The 25,658-nt window shown below is 43.1% G+C and overlaps 2 protein-coding genes and 1 long non-coding RNA gene across 3 annotated transcripts in view; 2 read left to right on the top strand and 1 right to left on the bottom strand.

Annotated features, from left to right (window-relative positions):
• The window catches only part of LOC111947154 (calpain-1 catalytic subunit), a 34,064-nt gene extending 18,504 nt beyond the window's left edge, over positions 1 to 15,560 (top strand). Inside the window, exons 17-22 of the mRNA XM_078949300.1 lie at positions 10,922 to 10,986; positions 12,075 to 12,143; positions 12,291 to 12,369; positions 12,450 to 12,563; positions 12,643 to 12,701; positions 14,665 to 15,560. Coding sequence (XP_078805426.1) covers positions 10,922 to 10,986; positions 12,075 to 12,143; positions 12,291 to 12,369; positions 12,450 to 12,563; positions 12,643 to 12,701; positions 14,665 to 14,691 — 413 coding nt within the window. The 3' untranslated portion in view covers positions 14,692 to 15,560. The remainder of the gene's footprint in view (positions 1 to 10,921; positions 10,987 to 12,074; positions 12,144 to 12,290; positions 12,370 to 12,449; positions 12,564 to 12,642; positions 12,702 to 14,664) is intronic.
• mrps28 (mitochondrial ribosomal protein S28) lies at positions 15,554 to 16,396 on the bottom strand. Its single transcript, XM_023953549.2, has one exon. It carries the CDS (start codon positions 16,352 to 16,354, stop codon positions 15,821 to 15,823), a length of 534 nt encoding a protein of 177 aa, XP_023809317.1. The 5' UTR covers positions 16,355 to 16,396; the 3' UTR covers positions 15,554 to 15,820.
• Positions 16,396 to 19,031, top strand: LOC144992549 (uncharacterized). Its single transcript, XR_013656590.1, has 2 exons — positions 16,396 to 16,533; positions 17,259 to 19,031. It is a non-coding gene; the product is annotated as an uncharacterized LOC144992549 (long non-coding RNA).
• The last annotated feature ends 6,627 nt before the right edge of the window (positions 19,032 to 25,658 follow it).

The following is a 25,658-nucleotide window of genomic DNA, read 5'->3' as shown; positions in this document are numbered from 1 at the left end:
TCATCCATCTATCCATCCATCCATCCATCAAACATCCATCATTCATCCATCCATCCATCATCCATCCATCATCCATTCATCCATTCATCCATCATCCATCCATCCATCCATCCATCCATACATCTATCCATCCATCATTCATCCATCCATCCATCATCCATCTATCCATCATCCATTCATCCATCATCCATTCATCCATTCATCCATCATCCATCCATCCATCCATCCATCCATCCATCTATCCATCCATCATTCATCCATCCATCCATCATCCATCTATCCATCATTCATCCATCCATCATCCATCCATCCATCCATCCATCATCCATCCATCATCCATCCATCCATCATCCAACCAACATCCATCATCCATCTATACATCATCCATCATCCATCTATCCATCATCCATCATCCATCTATCCATCCATCATCCATCTATACATCCATCCATCAAACATCCATCATTCATCCATCCATCCATCATCCATCCATCATCCATTCATCCATTCATCCATCATCCATCCATCCATCCATCCATCTATCCATCCATCATTCATCCATCCATCATCCATCATCCATCTATCCATCCATCATCCATCTATCCATCCATCCATCCATCATCCATCTATTCATCATCCATCCATCCATCCATCCATCCATCATCCATTCATCCATCATCCATCCATCATCCAACCATCATCCATCATCCATCCATCCATCAACCATCCATCCATCCATCCATACATCATCCATCCATTATCCATCCATCCATCATCCAACCAACATCCATCATCCATCTATCCATCATCCATTATCCATCTATCCATCATCTATCCATCATCCATCTATCCATCCATCATTCATCCATCCATCATCCAACCAACATCCATCATCCATCTATCCATCTATCTATCATCCATCTATCCATCATCCATCCATCCATCCATCCATCCATCATCCATCCAACCATCCAACCAACATCCATCATCCATCTATCCATGCATCCATCATCCATCTATCCATCCATCATCCATCCAACCATCCAACCATCCAACCAACATCCATCATCCATCTATCCATCATCCATCCATCATCCATCATCCATCTATCCATCCATCCATCCATCATCCATCCATCCATCCATCCACCATCCATCCATCCATCATCCAACCAACATCCATCATTCATCCATCCATCCATCATCCATTCATCCATTCATCCATTCATCCAGCATCCATCCATCCATCCATCCTTCATCCAACCAACATCCATCATCCATCTATCCATCATCCATTCATCCATTCAACCATCATCCATCCATCCATCCATCCATGCATCCATCCATCATCCATCCATCATCCATCCATCCATCATCCAACCAACATCCATCATCCATCTATCCATCATCCATCCATGCATCCATCCATCATCCATCTATCCATCCATCCATCTTCCATCTATCCATCATCCATCCATCCATCCATCATCCATTCATCCATCATCCATCCATCCTTCCATGCATCCATCCATCATCCATCCATCCATCCATCATCCATCCATCCATCCATCATCCATCCATCATCCATCCATCCGTCATCCAACCAACATCCATCATCCATCTATCCATCATCCATCTATCCATCATCCATCCATCATCCATCTATCCATCCATCCATCATCCATCCATCCATCATCCATCCATCATCCATCCATCCATCATCCAACCAAAATCCATCATCCATCTATCCATCATCCATCTATCCATCATCCATCCATCCATCCATCCATCATCTATCCATCATCCATCCATCCATCCATCATCCATCCATCATCCATCCATCCATCATCCAACCAACATCCATCATCCATCTATCCATCATCCATTTATCATCCATCTATCCTTCCATCCATCCATCATCCAACCATCATCCATCATCCATCTATCCATCATCCATCATCCATCCATCCATCCATCATCCATCCATCCATCCATCATCCATCATCCATCCAACCAACATCCATCATCCATCTATTCATCATCCATTTATCATCCATCTATCCTTCCATCCATCCATCATCCAACCAACATCCATCATCCATCTATCTATCATCCATCTATCCATCATCCATCCATGCATCCATCCATCATCCATCCATGCATCCATCCATCATCCATCTATCCATCCATCCATCTTCCATCTATCCATCATCCATCCATCCATCCATCCATCATCCATTCATCCATCATCCATCCATCCTTCCATGCATCCATCCATCATCCATCCATCCATCCATCACCCATCCATCCATCATCCATCCATCCATCCATCCATCATCCATCCATCATCCGTCATCCATCCATCATTCATCCATCCATCATCCAACCATCATCCATCATCCATCTATCCATCCATCATCCATCTATCCATCATCCATCCATCATCCATCTATCCATCATCCATCTATCCATCATCCATCCATCATCCCTCCATCCATCATCCATCCATCATCCCTCCATCCATCATCCATCCATCATCCATCTATCCATCATCCATCTATCATCCATCTATCCATCATCCATCCATCATCCATCCATCCATCCATCCATCATCCAACCAACATCCATCATTCATCCATCCATCCATCCATCCATCATCCATTCATCCATTCATCCATTCATCCATCCATCCATCCATCCATCATTCACCCATCCATCCATCCATCATCCATCCATCCATCCATCAATCCATCATCCATTCATCCGTCATCCATCCATGCATTCATCCATCATCCATCCATCATCCATTATCCATCCATCCATCCATCATCCATCCATCCATCCATCCATCCATCATCCAACCAACATCCATCATTCATCCATCCATCCATCATCCATCCATCATCGATTCATCCATTCATCCATCATCCATCATCCATCCATCCATCCATCCATCCATCCATCCATCATTCACCCATCCATCCATCCATCATCCATCCATCCATCATTCACCCATCCATCCATCCATCATCCATCTATCCATCATCCATCCATCCATCCATCATTCATCCATCCATTATCCATCCATCCATCCATCCATCCATCATCCATCCATCATCCATCATCCATCATCCATCCATCCATCATCCAACCAACATCCATCATCCATCTATACATCATCCATCATCCATCTATCCATCATCCATCTATCCATCCATCATCCATCTATCCATCCATCCATCCATCAAACATCCATCATTCATCCATCCATCCATCATCCATCCATCATCCATTCATCCATTCATCCATCATCCATCCATCCATCCATCCATCTATCCATCCATCATTCATCCATCCATCCATCATCCATCTATCCATCATCCATTCATCCATCATCCATTCATCCATTCATCCATCATCCATCCATCCATCCATCCATCTATCCATCCATCATTCATCCATCCATCCATCATCCATCTATCCATCATTCATCCATCCATCATCCATCCATCCATCCATCCATCCATCATCCATCCATCATCCATCATCCATCATCCAACCAACATCCATCATCCATCTATACATCATCCATCATCCATCTATCCATCATCCATCATCCATCTATCCATCCATCATCCATCTATACATCCATCCATCAAACATCCATCATTCATCCATCCATCCATCATCCATCCATCATCCATTCATCCATTCATCCATCATCCATCCATCCATCCATCCATCTATCCATCCATCATTCATCCATCCATCATCCATCATCCATCATCCATCTATCCATCCATCATCCATCTATCCATCCATCCATCATCCATCTATCCATCATCCATCCATCCATCCATCCATCCATCCATCCATCATCCATTCATCCATCATCCATCCATCATCCAACCATCATCCATCATCCATCCATCCATCAACCATCCATCCATCCATCCATACATCATCCATCCATTATCCATCCATCCATCATCCAACCAACATCCATCATCCATCTATCCATCATCCATTATCCATCTATCCATCATCTATCCATCATCCATCTATCCATCCATCATCCATCCATCCATCATCCAACCAACATCCATCATCCATCTATCCATCTATCTATCATCCATCTATCCATCATCCATCCATCCATCCATCCATCATCCATCCAACCATCCAACCATCCAACCAACATCCATCATCCATCTATCCATGCATCCATAATCCATCTATCCATCCATCATCCATCCAACCATCCAACCATCCAACCAACATCCATCATCCATCTATCCATCATCCATCCATCATCCATCATCCATCTATCCATCCATCCATCCATCATCCATCCATCCATCCACCATCCATCCATCCATCATCCAACCAACATCCATCATTCATCCATCCATCCATCATCCATTCATCCATTCATCCATTCATCCAGCATCCATCCATCCATCCTTCATCCAACCAACATCCATCATCCATCTATCCATCATCCATTCATCCATTCATCCATCATCCATCCATCCATCCATGCATCCATCCATCATCCATCATCCATCCATCATCCATCCATCCATCCATCATCCATCATCCATCCAACCAACATCCATCATCCATCTATTCATCATCCATTTATCATCCATCTATCCTTCCATCCATCCATCATCCAACCAACATCCATCATCCATCTATCTATCATCCATCTATCCATCATCCATCCATGCATCCATCCATCATCCATCTATCCATCCATCCATCTTCCATCTATCCATCATCCATCCATCCATCCATCCATCATCCATTCATCCATCATCCATCCATCCTTCCATGCATCCATCCATCATCCATCCATCCATCCATCACCCATCCATCCATCCATCCATCATCCATCCATCATCCGTCATCCATCCATCATTCATCCATCCATCATCCAACCATCATCCATCATCCATCTATCCATCCATCATCCATCTATCCATCATCCATCCATCATCCATCTATCCATCTATCCATCATCCATCTATCCATCATCCATCCATCATCCCTCCATCCATCATCCATCCATCATCCATCTATCCATCATCCATCTATCATCCATCTATCCATCATCCATCCATCATCCATCCATCCATCCATCCATCATCCAACCAACATCCATCATTCATCCATCCATCCATCCATCATCCATTCATCCATTCATCCATTCATCCATCATCCATCCATCCATCCATCCATCATTCACCCATCCATCCATCCATCATCCATCCATCCATCCATCAATCCATCATCCATTCATCCGTCATCCATCCATGCATTCATCCATCATCCATCCATCATCCATCATCCATCCATCCATCCATCATCCATCCATCCATCCATCCATCCATCATCCAACCAACATCCATCATTCATCCATCCATCCATCATCCATCCATCATCGATTCATCCATTCATCCATCATCCATCATCCATCCATCCATCCATCCATCCATCCATCCATCATTCACCCATCCATCCATCCATCATCCATCCATCCATCCATCATTCACCCATCCATCCATCCATCATCCATCTATCCATCATCCATCCATCCATCCATCCATCCATCATTCATCCATCCATTATCCATCCATCCATCCATCCATCATCCATCCATCATCCATCATCCATCATCCATCCATCCATCATCCAACCAACATCCATCATCCATCTATACATCATCCATCATCCATCTATCCATCATCCATCTATCCATCCATCATCCATCTATCCATCCATCCATCCATCAAACATCCATCATTCATCCATCCATCCATCATCCATCCATCATCCATTCATCAATTCATCCATCATCCATCCATCCATCCATCCATCCATCCATCTATCCATCCATCATTCATCCATCCATCCATCATCCATCTATCCATCATCCATTCATCCATCATCCATTCATCCATTCATCCATCATCCATCCATCCATCCATCCATCTATCCATCCATCATTCATCCATCCATCCATCATCCATCTATCCATCATTCATCCATCCATCATCCATCCATCCATCCATCCATCCATCCATCATCCATCCATCATCCATCATCCATCATCCAACCAACATCCAGCATCCATCTATACATCATCCATCATCCATCTATCCATCATCCATCATCCATCTATCCATCCATCATCCATCTATACATCCATCCATCAAACATCCATCATTCATCCATCCATCCATCATCCATCCATCATCCATTCATCCATTCATCCATCATCCATCCATCCATCCATCCATCTATCCATCCATCATTCATCCATCCATCATCCATCATCCATCTATCCATCCATCATTCATCTATCCATCCATCCATCATCCATCTATCCATCATCCATCCATCCATCCATCCATCCATCCATCCATCCATCATCCATTCATCCATCATCCATCCATCATCCAACCATCATCCATCATCCATCCATCCATCAACCATCCATCCATCCATCCTTACATCATCCATCCATTATCCATCCATCCATCATCCAACCAACATCCATCATCCATCTATCCATCATCCATTATCCATCTATCCATCATCTATCCATCATCCATCTATCCATCCATCATCCATCCATCCATCATCCAACCAACATCCATCATCCATCTATCCATCTATCTATCATCCATCTATCCATCATCCATCCATCCATCCATCCATCATCCATCCAACCATCCAACCATCCAACCATCCAACCAACATCCATCATCCATCTATCTATGCATCCATCATCCATCTATCCATCCATCATCCATCCAACCATCCAACCATCCAACCAACATCCATCATCCATCTATCCATCATCCATCCATCATCCATCATCCATCTATCCATCCATCCATCCATCATCCATCATCCATCCATCCATCCACCATCCATCCATCCATCATCCAACCAACATCCATCATTCATCCATCCATCCATCATCCATTCATCCATTCATCCATTCATCCAGCATCCATCCATCCATCCTTCATCCAACCAACATCCATCATCCATCTATCCATCATCCATTCATCCATTCAACCATCATCCATCCATCCATCCATGCATCCATCCATCATCCATCCATCCATCCATCATCCAACCAACATCCATCATCCATCTATCCATCATCCATCCATGCATCCATCCATCATCCATCTATCCATCCATCCATCTTCCATCTATCCATCATCCATCCATCCATCCATCCATCATCCATTCATCCATCATCCATCCATCCTTCCATGCATCCATCCATCATCCATCCATCCATCCATCATCCATCCATCCATCCATCATCCATCCATCATCCATCCATCCGTCATCCAACCAACATCCATCATCCATCTATCCATCATCCATCTATCCATCATCCATCCATCATCCATCTATCCATCCATCCATCATCCATCATCCATCATCCATCCATCCATCATCCATCCATCATCCATCCATCCATCATCCAACCAAAATCCATCATCCATCTATCCATCATCCATCTATCCATCATCCATCATCCATCCATCCATCCATCATCTATCCATCATCCATCCATCCATGCATCATCCATCCATCCATCATCCATCCAACCAACATCCATCATCCATCTATCCATCATCCATTTATCATCCATCTATCCTTCCATCCATCCATCATCCAACCATCATCCATCATCCATCTATCCATCATCCATCATCCATCCATCCATCCATCATCCATCATCCATCTATCCATCCATCCATCCATCATCCATCATCCATCCAACCAACATCCATCATCCATCTATTCATCATCCATTTATCATCCATCTATCCTTCCATCCATCCATCATCCAACCAACATCCATCATCCATCTATCCATCATCCATCATCCATCCATCATCCATCATCCATCTATTCATCATCCATCCATCCATCCATCTATCCATCCATCCATCCATCATCCATCATCCATCCAACCAACATCCATCATCCATCTATTCATCATCCATTTATCATCCATCTATCCTTCCATCCATCCATCATCCAACCAACATCCATCATCCATCTATCTATCATCCATCTATCCATCATCCATCCATGCATCCATCCATCATCCATCTATCCATCCATCCATCTTCCATCTATCCATCATCCATCCATCCATCCATCCATCATCCATTCATCCATCATCCATCCATCCTTCCATGCATCCATCCATCATCCATCCATCCATCCATCACCCATCCATCCATCATCCATCCATCCATCCATCCATCATCCATCCATCATCCGTCATCCATCCATCATTCATCCATCCATCATCCAACCATCATCCATCATCCATCTATCCATCCATCATCCATCTATCCATCATCCATCCATCATCCATCTATCCATCATCCATCTATCCATCATCCATTCATCCATTCAACCATCATCCATCCATCCATCCATGCATCCATCCATCATCCATCCATCATCCATCCATCCATCATCCAACCAACATCCATCATCCATCTATCCATCATCCTTCCATGCATCCATCCATCATCCATCTATCCATCCATCCATCTTCCATCTATCCATCATCCATCCATCCATCCATCCATCCATCATCCATTCATCCATCATCCATCCATCCTTCCATGCATCCATCCATCATCCATCCATCCATCCATCATCCATCCATCATCCATCCATCCGTCATCCAACCAACATCCATCATCCATCATCCATTCATCCATTCAACCATCATCCATCCATCCATCCATGCATCCATCCATCATCCATCCATCATCCATCCATCCATCATCCAACCAACATCCATCATCCATCTATCCATCATCCTTCCATGCATCCATCCATCATCCATCTATCCATCCATCCATCTTCCATCTATCCATCATCCATCCATCCATCCATCCATCCATCATCCATTCATCCATCATCCATCCATCCTTCCATGCATCCATCCATCATCCATCCATCCATCCATCATCCATCCATCATCCATCCATCCGTCATCCAACCAACATCCATCATCCATCTATCCATCATCCATCTATCCATCATCCATCCATCATCCATCTATCCATCCATCCATCATCCATCCATCCATCATCCATCCATCATCCATCCATCCATCATCCAACCAAAATTCATCATCCATCTATCCATCATCCATCTATCCATCATCCATCATCCATCCATCCATCCATCCATCATCTATCCATCATCCATCCATCCATCCATCCATCATCTATCCATCATCCATCCATCCATCCATCATCCATCATCCATCCATCCATCATCCATCCAACCAACATCCATCATCCATCTATCCATCATCCATTTATCATCCATCTATCCTTCCATCCATCCATCATCCAACCATCATCCATCATCCATCTATCCATCATCCATCATCCATCCATCCATCCATCATCCATCCATCATCCATCCATCCATCCATCATCCATCATCCATCCAACCAACATCCATCATCCATCTATTCATCATCCATTTATCATCCATCTATCCTTCCATCCATCCATCATCCAACCAACATCCATCATCCATGTATCTATCATCCATCTATCCATCATCCATCATCCATCCAACCAACATCCATCCATCCATCCATCCATCATCCATTCATCCATCATCCATCCATCCTTCCATGCATCCATCCATCATCCATCCATCCATCCATCATCCATCCATCATCCATCCATCCGTCATCCAACCAACATCCATCATCCATCATCCATTCATCCATTCAACCATCATCCATCCATCCATCCATGCATCCATCCATCATCCATCCATCATCCATCCATCCATCATCCAACCAACATCCATCATCCATCTATCCATCATCCTTCCATGCATCCATCCATCATCCATCTATCCATCCATCCATCTTCCATCTATCCATCATCCATCCATCCATCCATCCATCCATCATCCATTCATCCATCATCCATCCATCCTTCCATGCATCCATCCATCATCCATCCATCCATCCATCATCCATCCATCATCCATCCATCCGTCATCCAACCAACATCCATCATCCATCTATCCATCATCCATCTATCCATCATCCATCCATCATCCATCTATCCATCCATCCATCATCCATCCATCCATCATCCATCCATCATCCATCCATCCATCATCCAACCAAAATTCATCATCCATCTATCCATCATCCATCTATCCATCAGCCATCATCCATCCATCCATCCATCCATCATCTATCCATCATCCATCCATCCATCCATCCATCATCTATCCATCATCCATCCATCCATCCATCATCCATCATCCATCCATCCATCATCCATCCAACCAACATCCATCATCCATCTATCCATCATCCATTTATCATCCATCTATCCTTCCATCCATCCATCATCCAACCATCATCCATCATCCATCTATCCATCATCCATCATCCATCCATCCATCCATCATCCATCCATCATCCATCCATCCATCCATCATCCATCATCCATCCAACCAACATCCATCATCCATCTATTCATCATCCATTTATCATCCATCTATCCTTCCATCCATCCATCATCCAACCAACATCCATCATCCATGTATCTATCATCCATCTATCCATCATCCATCCATGCATCCATCCATCATCCATCTATCCATCCATCCATCTTCCATCTATCCATCATCCATCATCCATCCATCCATCATCCATCTATCATCCATCTATCCATCATCCATCCATCATCCATCTATCCATCCATCCATCCATCCATACCTAACTGTGACTGAGCATCTACAATCTGCCGTTGTTTCGTTTGAGTTGTGTTCTTTTATTCCTCATCCACCTCTTCAGTTACGCTGGTTTTGTGTTGCAGACAAAGATCTGCAGACTGATGGCTTCAGCTTGGAGTCCTGCAGAGCTATGGTCAGCCTCATGGATGTATCCTGTCTCATGTTCTTGAGAATCTATTTGAGTTTCATTCAGTTTTATTAATACAGCCCAATATTACAACACAGTTGTTTCAACAGGCTTCACTAAATCTACAAAACATGATATCAGATCTAAAATACAAAAGCTGATCACTACAATAAACTAAACTGGACATCCCCGCCCTCCTTCTCTGTGAGGAAAAACTCCTAAAAAAACGGATTCCGGAAAAAACGAAGAAACCTCAGGGGTGTCCACATGAAGGAGGGATCCTCCCCCAGGACGGACAGGCGATTTACCAGAACTCTTAGAGAAGAATTAACTTATCTAAATCTACAACTACATATATAAAGTCCAGCAGACGAGCTTCATCCAGCCGTGGTTGTGGGGACAGTCGGGGGGCGAGTCGAGCCGGAGACAGGAACCACAGCCAGGTGTAGGAGCAGGAGCAGAGACGAGGTACACGGTCAGGAACTGGAGCACGGATGAACCAACTGGAGTCTGGAAGCACTCCCACTCCCCAGGAGGGGAGAGGAAAAGAGGGACAATACATGAATCACTGTACCAAACAGAGGCATGGAGAACTAAATGATGAATAATGATCAAGAATAGAGGAGAGGAAGGGTAGAAGTAGAAGAGAAAAGAGGACAGAACCCCAGTGCACCATAGTTACCCCAGCTTCAACTTCTAGCAGCCTTTTAAAACAAATAGTTATTGTTATTAAGTTTAATTTCAACACATTAAGTTAAATAATCTCTGAATACTAACTAGTCTGACAATAAGCCTGTCCACAGAGGAATGTTTTCAGTCTAACTTTGAATGTAGAAACTGAGTCGGCCTCTCTTCCATGAGCTGGGAGTTTATTCCATAAAACAGGGGCTTGGTGGCTAAACGCTCTACCTCCAACCGTACTTTTACTAATTCTAGGAACCACAAGCAGTCCTGCATTTAGTGAGTGAAGTGTTCTGATTGGATGGTAAGGGACTATGAGGTCCTTAATATAGGACGGGGCCATTCCATGTAAGGCCTTCTAGGTTAACAGATGCAGATCTGTACTTTATTTTTTCACTGAGCCCGTTTGAAGCTTAACTGGACCTCAGAAAGATGGGAGTGCTCGGCTTGGCTTGCTGGAGTTTCAAATCCTCTGGAACCACATCAGAAAGTGGCTGGTAGGTCAAAGCTTGGTCCAAAGTGACTCTAAGTGTGGTTGTATGTGATACTGGACCTGAACCGAGCGGTTTCTGAGCTCCAGAGTTCTGCTCTTGTCCAACCTAGAACCTTGTGGATCTTTCATTGTAGTTCTTTTTTGGTTTTAGGGAATTTTCAGGGAGTTTGACCTGGATAAGTCTGGCTGCATGAACTCCTATGAAATGCGCTTGGCTCTGGAAAACGGCGGTAGGTTCTGTTGTGCTATCTTTTTATCATTCAAGCCCACTGTGTGCGATGGTTCTGACAGGGACTGGTTCTGTTCACAGGGTTTAAACTAAATAACAAGTTGTACCAGATGCTGGTCGCTCGATATGCTGACAATGAGACCATCGACTTTGACAACTTCATCTGCTGCCTGGTTAAACTGGTGGCCATGTTTAGTATGTGCACGCTCGTCTGAACATGCACAATGCCCTGAAGGGTGGTTCTGGAATGATGTGGTGTCTGTGTCTCCATCAGAGACCTTCCAGGGACTGGACCGAGACGGGACAGGAACCGTGGAGCTGAACATGCTGCAGGTAGCTGAAGATAACAAACCCGCTAACCGGTTCATGGAAACAGGCGGTAAAACCAGCTGGTTACAGTCTGTCCTCACAACCAGGGGAGCAGGGTCACGTTCCAACCAATAACTTCTTCTCATCAACAATTCGACTTTACTTGATATAACAACAATAGTCATTTCAATGGATAGAGGCAGAGAACAAAACTCACACAGCCAGATGTGTGATGACTGGAGGGGAGACCTACTACTGAAAACTAACTTAACTTTTATTCCATCTTTTAGGAAAAACAGCTGCAGCTTCCAGCTTTTTCTGCTGCAATCATCACAAAAATGCCTGTGAGATCATGGAGGGACTGTAGATCAATACAAACTATAGAGTTTCTCCTTTTTTAATTTTTGGATGCCGGTGTGCTGCGGGATTATTGTCAAGGATAAAATGTGGCTTGACTCAGACTTTTTTGAGCCACGGCACACTTTAACTCTGACAAAAATCCCGCGGCACACCAGCATCCAAAAAAAAAAAAAAAAAATCATAAATTCATGGTCTGTATTGATCGACAGCGCCCCCCCCGCGCAATCTCACGTGGATTTTTGTGATAATTGTGGCAGAAAAAGCAGGAAGTTGCGGCTGTTTTTTTCTAAGAGATGAACCACCAGCTAAAGACGAGCTTTAGCTGGTATTTTTGTTAGAACTGAGCGACTTTATCAGCAGAATTAAGAACAAGGAAGTGAAGACTTTAACCACTTCTGATTGGTCAGACTGATGACGTGTGATTAAGCCTTCAAGAATGATTGGCGGAGACAGTTAAAGGGGCGGGGCTTTTCCTTACACAGTTATAGCTGCAGCTAAATCGCTTTACCGTCATTCTTATGAAAATGTCTTTAATAGAATTAAATAAACACAAAGAAAAAATAATTTTAAGATCTTTTATATTCCTAACTACTCAGTGTTTTATCAGGACCTGTTTTGATGAACAAAGAGCTGATTTCCTGGAGATGGAAAATGTTTTTAGATCAGTGAATGAGGGCAATTTCTCCACGGCGCACTTGACCATCTCCCACGGCACACTAGTGTGCCGCGGCACACTGGTTGAAAAACACTGGTCTAGACCACCACGCACGGGATCTGGACCAACAGGAGGTGACCAGAGGGAAAGGGAAAGACTGGATTCTGGTATGGAAGAAGTGGAGATGAAGGAGACCCGCGTCTGGTCCTGAAGCTGACATGATCGGGCGGCAGTGGCTCAGGCGGTTGAGCGGGTCGTCCAATGATCGAAGGGTTGGCGGTTCGAACCCCGCTCCCACCAGCCAACTGTCATCGTGTCCTTGGGCAAGACACTTCCCCCTCCTTGCCTCCAGTGTGGCTCCACTGGTGTGTGAATGCGCATGAATGATCCCGGTGATGGTCAGAGGGGCCGTAGGCGTGAAATGGCAGCCACGCCTCTGTCAGTCTGCCCCAGGGCAGCTGTGGCTACAACCGTAGCTACCATCACCAAGAATGAATGAGGAGTGAATGAATAATGGACACAATGTAAGAACTTTGAAAAGCGCAGATAAATCCAATCCATTATTATTATTATTATGAGCACGAGGTAGTGCTCCAGAGTAGTTTTCTGGTACCACGGCTCCACCTGGAGGTCTGCAGTCCCACGATGCAAATGTCTTAACCCTTGTGCTATCCTATGACCCCCCCTTCCATTGACGTGTTCTCCCTACCATGACAAAGGTGGATAAAGGTGGAAAGATTTCATGTAATCCATGGACACCAGTGAAGATCACAAATCATTGAAGAAAAAAGGTTCAGAGCACTGTCTAGTGGGTCTAGATGACCCCACTCCCAATGTTAAAGTGCCTAGGATAGAACAAGGGTTAAGGTGAGACTGCTAAAAAGATCGTTGGGGGTATCGGGTCTCAGAGAACTGGACCTCGTCGCACTGAGCAGAACCGTAACTAACAGAAGCTCTTTGTTTTCTTCCCAGTGGCTCTTTGTGACCATGTGTGGCTAAAACACCAGAGCGCCCCCATCAGGAGGAGAGGCGGAGCCAGCTGCGCTTTCAGCATGACAACCTGTAACCCCATCCCCCTAACTTGCATGTCTTCCATCAGCTCCAGGCTCACCTGTGCAGGTGTCCATGAGCGGCCCAAGCTGTGAAAAGAGCAGAAAAAGGTAGAACCTCGGAAAGTTCTGGTTCTGACATCCTTGTTCAGATGCAAACTCCTACTAGACACCGCCCCCCTAAATGTGCATTAAGACTTGAATGGCAGTTATTCTGCAGACTGAACAACAGCCCCCCCTGCAGGAGGGGGCAGCATCTGCAGCCGAAGGCCGTTTTTTCAACAAAATGTAAAACAAAGTAAAAGAAACGTTTGGGTCGGTTCTAAACTAAAGGAACAATAATCCAGACGTGTCTGCTCTGTGGGACAATTTTAACTTCAATCACCTTCAGCTGCTTGGATTTGAGGGACAATCCCAAAGAAAAGCATGCTGGGAGTTAGCAAACCTCCGTCTATGCTCCACCTTCTACAGGTGTTCTCCGGCCAAACGGGCGGAGCCAAACTGAAACTACCTTCTTATTAACCTGTTGTTCTGGAGGAACCAGACTAACGACCCCCCCTCCTGGAGTCAGGATTCTGTTGGTGCTCCAGGAGCATCCGGACTCCAGAGGAGGCAGACCCACCAGAACCAGAGGTTCTGAGAGAAACTCAAGAACCGTCACCAATCTGCAGGAAAGAACCCTGAAATGAGTGCCTCAGAACTTGTCTTATGGTTACGGTTCTTAAATCAGAACATTTTCTGGAGATGAACAGGAAACGTCATTTCACGACTTCACCCCCCCCCCCCCCCAAAAAAAAACTCAAATAGAAAAGTTCAGTCGAAACAATTTTATTGTTTTTCCTGCAGAATTCTGATGAATAACCGTCACAGACATCGAATCACGTGATCAGCTGTCAGGGACGGAAGGGGCGTGTCTAACGAGTCAGGATCAAAACAGACACCCCCCCCCCCCCCCCCGCTCTGCTTCTGAACTTAATAAAGAGCAAATAAAAAAATCTGTGCAATCCTGAGTCTTTCTGCGCATGCTCAGTATCCATGCGGCCAATTCCAGTTTGTGGTCCGGAGGTCCGAGTCCAGTTCTACTCCCGGCTGTGCGGGTCCCGGCCGTCCAGCGGGCCCAGCAGCACAGCCTGCGCCTCCAGCAGCGTGGTGTCGGTTCTGGCTCCCAGGAAGCGCGCAGTGAGTTCCGGTTCGAGCAGGCGCAGGCGGACCCTGGAGCCCCGCTGCAGCTGTTCCCCCCCGTCCGCGGGCCGCCGGCACACGCACGGGAACTTCCCCCCAAAATCCACGTACAGGTCGTCCTGAACGACGTGGACGACTCTCCCCACCACCACCTTGTCGTGGGCCGGTCCCATCTGGATCAGCGGAGAGCGGCGCAGCAGCGCGGCGAAGCTCTGCTCCTGTCCGGAGGCGGAGGCGCCGCCCGGCAGCCCGGCCGCGGAGCCCTCCGCCTCCCGCCGCAGCTCCGTCTGCAGGTCGAAGGCGGCGGCGAAACCGGACCGGGTTCTGTCCGCGGGGGGGCTTCCGGAGCAAAGAAAGGCCTGGAAGGAGCCGGAAGGTCGGGTTCGGACTCCGAACCGAAGCCTGCCCACGACCCTGCCAAGCATCGCCATGTTGTCACAGTAAACCGGAAATGACGAGCCTGCTTCATCCGGGGCAGACGGAGAAAGCCGTCATCTGATTGGTGAACCTCCCGGGAAGGTTTTTTTTCCTTATTTCAATTTTTTCTTATTTTTATTGATTACATTTTTATCTTTTTACTGTCGGACTGGACGGAGAATAGGAAAAAAAGGTACGGAGAGGGGGGGTAAGGGCACTGAAGGAAGGGGGGGGGGGTCTGAAGGAGGAGTACAGAGGTGGAGGGGGGGGCAGGAGAGAGGGGGGTGAGGGTGGAAGCCATGCTAAAAAAGTGCTAAGCTAGGGCTAGCGGTGTTTAGCTAAAGACAAGTAGCTTATTTAGCAAACTGAGAAAAGTGAACAGCAAGCGGTTTAACATTAGTGTATTCGCTAATAAAAGGTGCTAGATGTGAATATTAACCCAAATAACACTTAAATTAAGCAATAGTAGTCAGGCTAATAATGTTAGATTAGTTCTGGACATGATGGATTATCAATCTATGCTTAACAGAAAGTCTCATTTTATTTATTGACTTTTACAAAGCCTTTGATTCTGTACATAACTTTTTATTTCAAACGCTGGAACGTTTTGGATTTGGAAAAAAATGTTGCTTAATTATAAAAATGTTCTAAACTGAAATTTACAGTTACATCACTGTTAAGTCAGAATTAACACCCAGAATGTGGAAAAAGGCAAGGATTTCCAATATCACCCAAAACTTTCATTTTATGTACTCAACTCCTAGCATACTTAATTCTGATCAACCGAGAGAGGAGCTAAGATGGCGGTCTGTGCGGTCAACTTTTTGTGAGCTGCGACGATCGGGTCCCAAAATATCCCTTTTGACCTCATTTTCAAACTGCTGAAATAGTTTTGCTTTTTTCTGTATTACTCTCAAGTCTTACCACTGTAAAGAGACAAGAACGAAGTGGGAAAAACAACAACAGCAATATTAAGAGCTCCTAGAATGGCACGGGAAAAGCCTGCAACGGAGAAGCCGACTCCCGCATCCAAAAACGTAGAGATGACAGACGGCGCTGGAACCTGAAGTTACAAGGTTTAAAAGAACAAAGCGAGGAAAACATCCTCAAAGAAGTCCTGGAGATCCGGTCAAAGATGGCGCCACAGCACAGCTCGCTGTTGGAAATGGTTGTGGACACAGAACATCGGCTGGAGGAGAGAAACCGGGAGGCACCGGCAAAACCTCATCCAGTTCTCCATGAGGCACTACCGCCACATCTTCTGGACGGTTTCTAAGGATGCAAAGGTTTGTCAAGAGATGGGAATCTTCTTCAAGCAGGATTTCTGCAAATCCGACCGAGAATCAAGAGCTGCTGTCTGGCCCAAAATGGAGAAAGGAGAGCTGCGGGACAGAACGTCTGCTATCGGGGCCACATCGGGAACGCTAATGGAGTCCGTTTGTCTCCAGACTAGCTGTGTTTTATTTATTCTTCTTTATACGTTTGGAGTTAATTATCATACATGCTTTGTTATTTAAAGCATAAACTTCATTTGCTCCGTTTTTTCCACACCTTAAGTTCACAGAGGAAAGTGAAACTCTGTTGTTGTTAACTTGAAAGTTATAAGTTTTAAAGTATTTTTTTCTAAAAGTTTGAGGTCTAGTTTTGCATTACAATGTTGTTTGGGATCTGAATTCCAACCGCTCACTTTCACCTTCAGTAACTAGCTAAGTAAGTAACTTTTTGTTCATTTTTGTGTTATTGGTTTTTTTTGTGTTTCATGTCTAATTTTAACTTTGTTTCCTTAAATGTTTACGAGACGATGTCAAAAGAAAATCTATGTTCCTATTCTGTAAAAATGTAAAGCCAGCTGCATTCTACTGCAGGAAACTCATTCTGTTAAAGCAGACCAACAGTTCCGGTCTAAATAGAATCCTGTTCTGTCACGGTACAAACAAATCTTCTGTTGCTTTGCTCTTTAAAACTGTCCATCAAAGTGGTTCCCCGTATCTCTGATGATGACGGCCACTGGCTCATCTGTGTTCTTAAAACTGATGATGGTTTTCTGATCCTATGCAATGTCTATGGTTATAATATTCCTAGTCAAAACAAATGATTATGAACAAAAATCACAAAACATATCAAACGTCTCAATCATAAGTACTGTACAAATACTGTAGTAATTGGTGGTGATTATAACATGGTTCTAGATGAATGACTGGATAGAGGACCCTCAAAGTTCAATACCCATCATATTAATCCAACTTTACGGGACTTTTGTCTTGATGTTAATGTTTCTGACCCCTGGAGGATCAAAAATCCTCTCAGACAAACATTCTCTTGGTTCAGACCTAATGGATCTTCAAAATCTCGGATTGACTTCTGGCTAGTCTGAAATAACCTTTAAATAGACGTTAACATCTCAGCAGCTCCTCTGACTCATGACTGTTTGAACTTAAAGTCAGTTCTCAAATCCAATAATCCTCTGGAAATCTAATTCCTCACTTCTCACTAATGAAAATTTCTGTAAGGATGTTATTGAGTTATTAGAAACAATAAAACCTGATTCAACTCTAAAATGTTACACTGATAAATTAGAAATCTTTCAATTCAAAGTATGTCAAATTACGATTAAAATTAAATATCAATTAATATCAAATTAATATCAAAACATTATAAGCAAAATAAACTGAAATTATGAGTTAAACCAGATTTGTTCCAAGCCTGTTTTCAATGATAAACAACACTGAAGTATTTTACAGTAGCCGCGTTTACATGGGCAAAAGTAATCGGAATGAACGCCTGATCGGAAAGAAAATGCGTCATGTAAACGCGCCGTTGGGAATACTCTGCCCCGGTCAGACTCATTCGGATCAGAATATCTTTCCGATTGAGATAGGTGGGTTATACCGATCGTTTATCCGATCGTGGAGCATGTAAACGGTCATTCCGATCGTGTGTCACTGCTGCTCTGGTTTACGTCACGCATAGAAGGTGTTTCGCTGTGAGAAAGCTTTGGAGCGCATACGGGACCGACCAGCTCTGCGGACGCCCCGTGAAAAGCGCCGCTCCGCTCTCGCCCCGCTGGCTCTCCCCTCTCTTACACCCCTCACGGGGGAGATTCGGAGGAGGAGCGCTTCGTGCCCCCTGACGCTCACTCGGTCCACTGGCACCCGAGTGAGCAGAGCAGCTGGATTAATAATTTTGTGTCGGGGGGGGGGGCTTTTTTACGTGTGCGTTTTGTTGTTTTGTTATGTGTGGGAGAATTCAGACTGCGAGCCGCCCTGCCGCTCTGGGTTAGCGGCTGCAGGACTCAGGAGGAACCGTGTTCGAACAGAGCTCGGGCCGCTAGCCCACAGAGTGGCTTTGGGGCGGTCTGTGTGAACTTTCAGAGCAGAAATAAATGTCGCTCAGTCCTTAGAAAGCTGCAGATTGCTGCGTTTCTTGCACGGTCCTGGATTTTGTGTCCATCCATCAGGCTAATGATGTTAGCCCGTGTTAGTCTGTCCTAAGCTTTCGTCCAGCTTAATTCTTCCACAAAAAAGCACTGACCACACAGATTAAATATAACGATGAGGGGACTTCCGGAAATGGCCGGTAACTAGAAAGTCACGCTCGACTCTGCTCTCTAACAAACACTGAACTATCCGTTAAACAGACGATTTGAATTGCTCCAAACAGCAAGATAGATCTGTGAAAATGCCCGCCACAGGCAAAGGAGGTAAAGACAAGCCAAAGCCATCCGCACAATCTAAATTGACGGACTTCGGGTCGCCAATGACGGAAAAGCTAACCGCTAGAGCTAGCACAACAGCTAACACCGCGTGCGAGGAGGAATCTGCTACAGTCACCAGGAGAATGGCGACCGCTGCCGGAGGAAATAAACCGGGCAGCTCTGCTCAACACCAGATAAGCAACGACCAACTTTTTGCCTTCAAAGAGGAGATACTTATGGAAATCCGGGGATTAAGGTCCTAATTTTCCGGAAGGTTTGACGGTGTTATGAAAGCCATTGAAGACACACAAAGGCAAGTGACTGAATGCACGGGGCGGATGGATGAGGCAGAGGTGCGTCTCTCTTCTGTGGAGGATATACAAACAGGCATTAATGCTGAAGTTGTGAAGCTGGTGAAAAGCAACAAGTATTTGGAGGAGAAAATAATTGATTTGGAAACAAGATCACGGATAAATAATCTCCGTCTTGTTAATCTGCCTGAAGGTGCCGAAGGCTCCAACATATGTGGATTTTTGGAAAGCTGGCTGCCTGAAGCCCTGGATATTGCTCAACTGCGACAGCCTCTAACCATTGGAAGAGCACATCGGGTTGGGCCGAAAAGGAGTTCAGATGCACCCCCAAGAACGCTGATTATGAGGTTTCTTAACTTCAGTCATAAGGAATTGGTGTCCAAAGCAGCAAGATCCAAAAAGGAAATCCTGTATAAGAACCAGCGTGTGAGAATCTACAACGATGTCGCAACAGAAGTACATAAACAACGTAAGCAGTTCGACACCGCACGCCAGCATCTGCGCCAGCTTGGACTGAGGCATGGGATCCTATCCCCAGCTACACTGGTGGTCACGTACAAAGACGCTGTGCACAAATTCACCAACGCAGAGGAGGCCCAGAGCTTCATATCCAAGATCCAAGAAGACAAAGGGGTAAATTAAAGAACTACTTAATGGAAATTTTGCCTCACAAAGTAAATATACGGTAACGGCTTAATACATAGGATAAGTTCATTTTTACTACTACCACTCTTAACTAAAGTGTAAAGGAGACAGCTGGTTGAAGTAATAAAAAATACAGCTTGACCTTAAGTATTAAGAGTGTGGACTTGGGTTTGAAGTTTATTTTACCATGTTTGCAAGTACAGGGAAAGATATTACTATGCAGGAAAAGTTATTTTATGTTAAAACATTTGTCAACACTATCCTAAATACATTTAGAAAACTATAATATTGTATATATGTATGTATATATAATAATACTAACAATATACTTCACACAAAATTGTTAAAGGAGCAGTTGATTGCATTTCTAAAGGATAGAATTTGCTCATAAAACTAGCAGAGGAGGGTGGGGTTAGGGGTTTGTTTCTACAAACAAATAAGTTCGTAATGGACTGCGGCTGGAAGCAGAATGTATCGGGGGGGCGCCCAGTTAGCTGGGAAAAAAGGGGTTTTGTTCTTCATGTTGTTCATCTCCTAGGAGATATTGTCCATGTGTTTTTTTTTTACCTCTCAGACCTGTTAATAAATGCAGCAAAGTTTATCTAACAGCGCTTAAGTGACACACAACTTTGAAATTAAATGCACATCTTGGAACTGCAGGGGCTTGAACAAAACAAACAAAATTAAACAGGTTATGAATAGGATAAAAGATATTGGGTCCAAAATTGTTTTCCTCCAGGAGACTCACACTCTGGAAGAGGATAATGTCAAAATAAGCAGAAGATGGCAGGGGTCTCTATATGCAGCATCTCATATCTCAAGAGCACGTGGCGTTATCACACTAATTCATAAATCTGTTCCTTTTCGAGTCCTAAATGTTATTAAGGACACACTTGGCAGATATCTGATTCTTCAGGGTTCCATCCTAAAAGAGACTATCAATCTGGTGAATGTGTATGGGCCTAACACAGATGATGACAAATTTTTTACAAACCTTTTTTTAACCATTTCTTCACTCCCAGGAAATAATATCATAGGAGGAGATTGGAATTGTGTCTTGGATCCCTCTTTGGATAGATCATCTGGATGTGACCAAACTCACCAAAGATGTAGGAATATTATCCAGAATTTTATGAAGGAATTAAAAATTGTAGACATCTGGCGCCACACAAGACCCAAAGATATTGAGTATTCCTGTTATTCTAAAACTCACAACACATACTCTCGCATAGATTACTTTCTAATCTCAGCAGAATTATTATCCAATATAAAACAATGTTTTTTCGATAGTATAACAATATCAGACCATGCCCCATGTAACATCTTATACTCTCATAATAACCTTAAAATGGATCCACCCAGGTGGTGTCTGCACCTAAAATGGCTTAAAGATGAAAATTTTGTTGAATTTATAGGTAATAAAATCGATGAATATTTTACTATAAACACTACTCAAACTTCAGCCAGTGTAAGATGGGAGGCATTTAAAGCTTTTCTAAGAGGGCATATAATTTCCTTTACGTCATCAAAATCAAGAGAATTGCGCAAAAAAAGAATACAATTGGAAGAAAAAATAAAAGCAACTGAGGAGAAAGTTTATGAAGAAAAAGATCAGCAAGCTCAAAAAGAATTAGAAATTTTGAGAGCTGAGTACAATAAAGAATCAACAGATCGTGCAGCCTCGGATATCTTGAGGTTAAACCAAACTTTCTATGAACAGGGAGACAAACCTGGAAAGATCTTAGCCTGGCAAATTAAACAATTGGAGGCCCAAAAAAACATAACATCAATAATTAACAAAAGTGGCATGACCATAGTGGACCCAAAGGAAATAAATACAGAATTTAAAAACTTTTTCTGCAATCTCTATAACTCTTCTGATAAAGTAAACCATGAAGCTCAAAATGCATTTCTTGATAGACTACCTATTCCGGTAATTCCAGGGGATTTCAAACAGCAGCTAGAAGATAATATAACTGTAGAGGAAATTAAAAAGGCCATAGAAAATACGTGCTCTGGAAAGAAGGCTGGACCGGACGGGTTTCCAATAGACTTTTATAAAACATTTCAACATAAAATTCTAAAGCCAATGTTAGACATGCTTCAAGAATCATTTAATAATGGAGCCCTTCCTAAATCTATGACCTGTGCTCTAATCATCCTACTACCTAAGCCAGGAAAGCCAAGTAATAAATGTGAAAACATGAGACCTATAAGTCTACTAAACTCTGATTTAAAAATAATCTGTAAAATTTTGGCTATGCGTCTGCAGAATACTCTCCCTCATGTTGTTCATAGGGATCAGAATGGTTTCATTTTAGGACGCCAGGGCTTGCACAATGTCCGCAGAGTGTTAAATATCATCCATGGACTGGAAGACACTGCAGACCAGGCCCTGCTCTCTTTGGATGCAGAGAAGGCCTTTGATAAGGTAGAATGGCCTTTTCTTTTTAATGTGTTGGCAAAACTCGGCTTCGGTGAAACATTCCGCAAATGGATTCAACTACTTTATACAAATCCAACTGCTGAAATTTTAACAAATAAAAATATCTCTGCTCCTATTGAAATTAAACGTGGGTGTCGGCAGGGATGCCCTTTGTCACCTTTGCTGTTTACCCTCGCAATAGAGCCACTCGCCATAGCAGTGCGAGCTCATCCAATCATCTCTGGTATTAAGATTAATCACGTTGAACATAAATTGTCACTGTACGCAGATGATATAATTCTATATCTCTCAAACTTAGACTCATCTATACCTGCTCTACTGCAATTAATCGAAGAGTATGGTCACATATCTGGCTACACCATAAATAAAACTAAATCGTCCATTTTACTGCTGAACGAGAATCAAAGAGAAGGGCCACCAACAGTAATAACGCATTTCAACTCAGTCCAATCGTTTACATATTTAGGTATAAACATTTTTCCAAATATAGTACAAATAGTTCAAAATAATTATGATTCCATAACAAAAGAAATAAATGACAGTATTAATAGATGGATGCAACTTCCTACGTCACTAATCGGTCGAATTAATGTCTACAAAATGAACATTTTACCAAAACTACTGTATGTTTTCCAAAATATCCCTCTGCCACCTCCTGACAGTTGGTTCAAAATTATAAAACAAATGATTCTGTGTTTTATATGGAAAAACAAAAAACCTAGGATACGGCTATCACTCCTCCATCTGCCTTACAATGAAGGAGGACTACAATGCCCTAATATAATGTGGTATTACTGGGCTGCACAGCTTAGGTCAATAAGATACTATTTTACAAAAAAATATGCCCCACAATGGACAGAAATGGAAAACCAAACTTTAACCCCACCTTTGCCTCTTTTTATATTTTCAGACTTGGAAGCTAACTTGAACAAGAAAACTAATAATCCAATGGTTAAAAACATGATCAATGTTTGGTATAGTGTAAAAAAAGCTATAAAAGAACAAAATACGCTATCACAGCTTAGTCCTATTTGGGCAAACCAGCAATTTACAGCGGGCAAAGCAGATGCAGTGTTCAAACAATGGGCAATGAAGGGTTTGGAAAAAATACAAGATCTGTATCCAGATAGCTCCTCAGACATGATGTCATTTGAAATGCTACAATCAAAATATTACATTAATAGAAAACACTTTTACAAATACCTACAATTAAGAAACTTTATTAGAACAGAACAAAGAACCCTTTTAAAACCACAAAAATCTCAACTAGAAGAATTGGTTACCAAGGACAATAAGAGAGGAGCTATATCAGAATTTTATAATTTAATACTTACTAACTCAAAAGAAAATGCAAAAATGAAACTTGATGCATGGAGAAAAGACCTAGGAACAGATATATCAGAAGAAGAATGGCAAAAAGCCTGCACAAAGGCACAAAAGCAAACAATTAACTCAAGATTGAGGCTATTACAGTACAAGTGGCTGATGCGAGTTTATATTACGCCTGTTAAATTAAATAAATTCAATGCCAACATACCAGACTCCTGTTCAAAATGCAATGAGGAAAAAGGTACACTTTTTCATTGTATATGGGACTGTAGAATAATAAAGCAGTTTTGGTCTGTAATCAGAGAAACCATTAAACAAATTATCTCAAAAGAAATATCATTGGAACCAGCCTTTTATATTTTGGGAATCTATCCCAAAGACAATAGATATACCAGATCAGAAAAATCACTTATAGACATGTGTTTACTGCAGGCTAAAAGATCAATAGCAATTAACTGGAAAAACTGCTCAGGACCAACACTAAAACAATGGACTAAACTGATGCTAACTGTTCTGCCGATGGAACGCATAACATTTTTCATAAAAGGAAAAAAGAACTCGTTTGAAGCAGTTTGGAGACCATTTATTACATTTGTTGAGGGGACCGATCTGTCAGACAGTGATGATTGAAACTTTAGCTTGTACCCTGTACTGTGAACTATAAGCTGAATTACTGTTTTATTACTGTTTTACTTTCTTTTTTCTGGGAAAGTCTCTGCAGAAACATATCAAGGTTTTGTGTTTAAGTATTCAAACTCATATTGAATATGTTATAAGACTAACAGCCTACGGTGTCTGAGAGGAAAATGTTTATTGTTTATTTTATTTTTTTTGTCCTTATATATTTTTATTTTTGTCTTTAATTTTGTGCTAGTTTGTGTTTGAGTGTGTTG

Source organism: Oryzias latipes, chromosome 1 (assembly GCF_053564925.1).
Source record: "Oryzias latipes strain Hd-rR chromosome 1, Olatipes_Hd-rR_3.1".
Taxonomy (NCBI): domain Eukaryota; kingdom Metazoa; phylum Chordata; class Actinopteri; order Beloniformes; family Adrianichthyidae; genus Oryzias; species Oryzias latipes.
The sequence above is the reverse complement of the archived record's forward strand: the minus strand, read 5'-3'. Positions and strand labels throughout refer to the sequence as shown.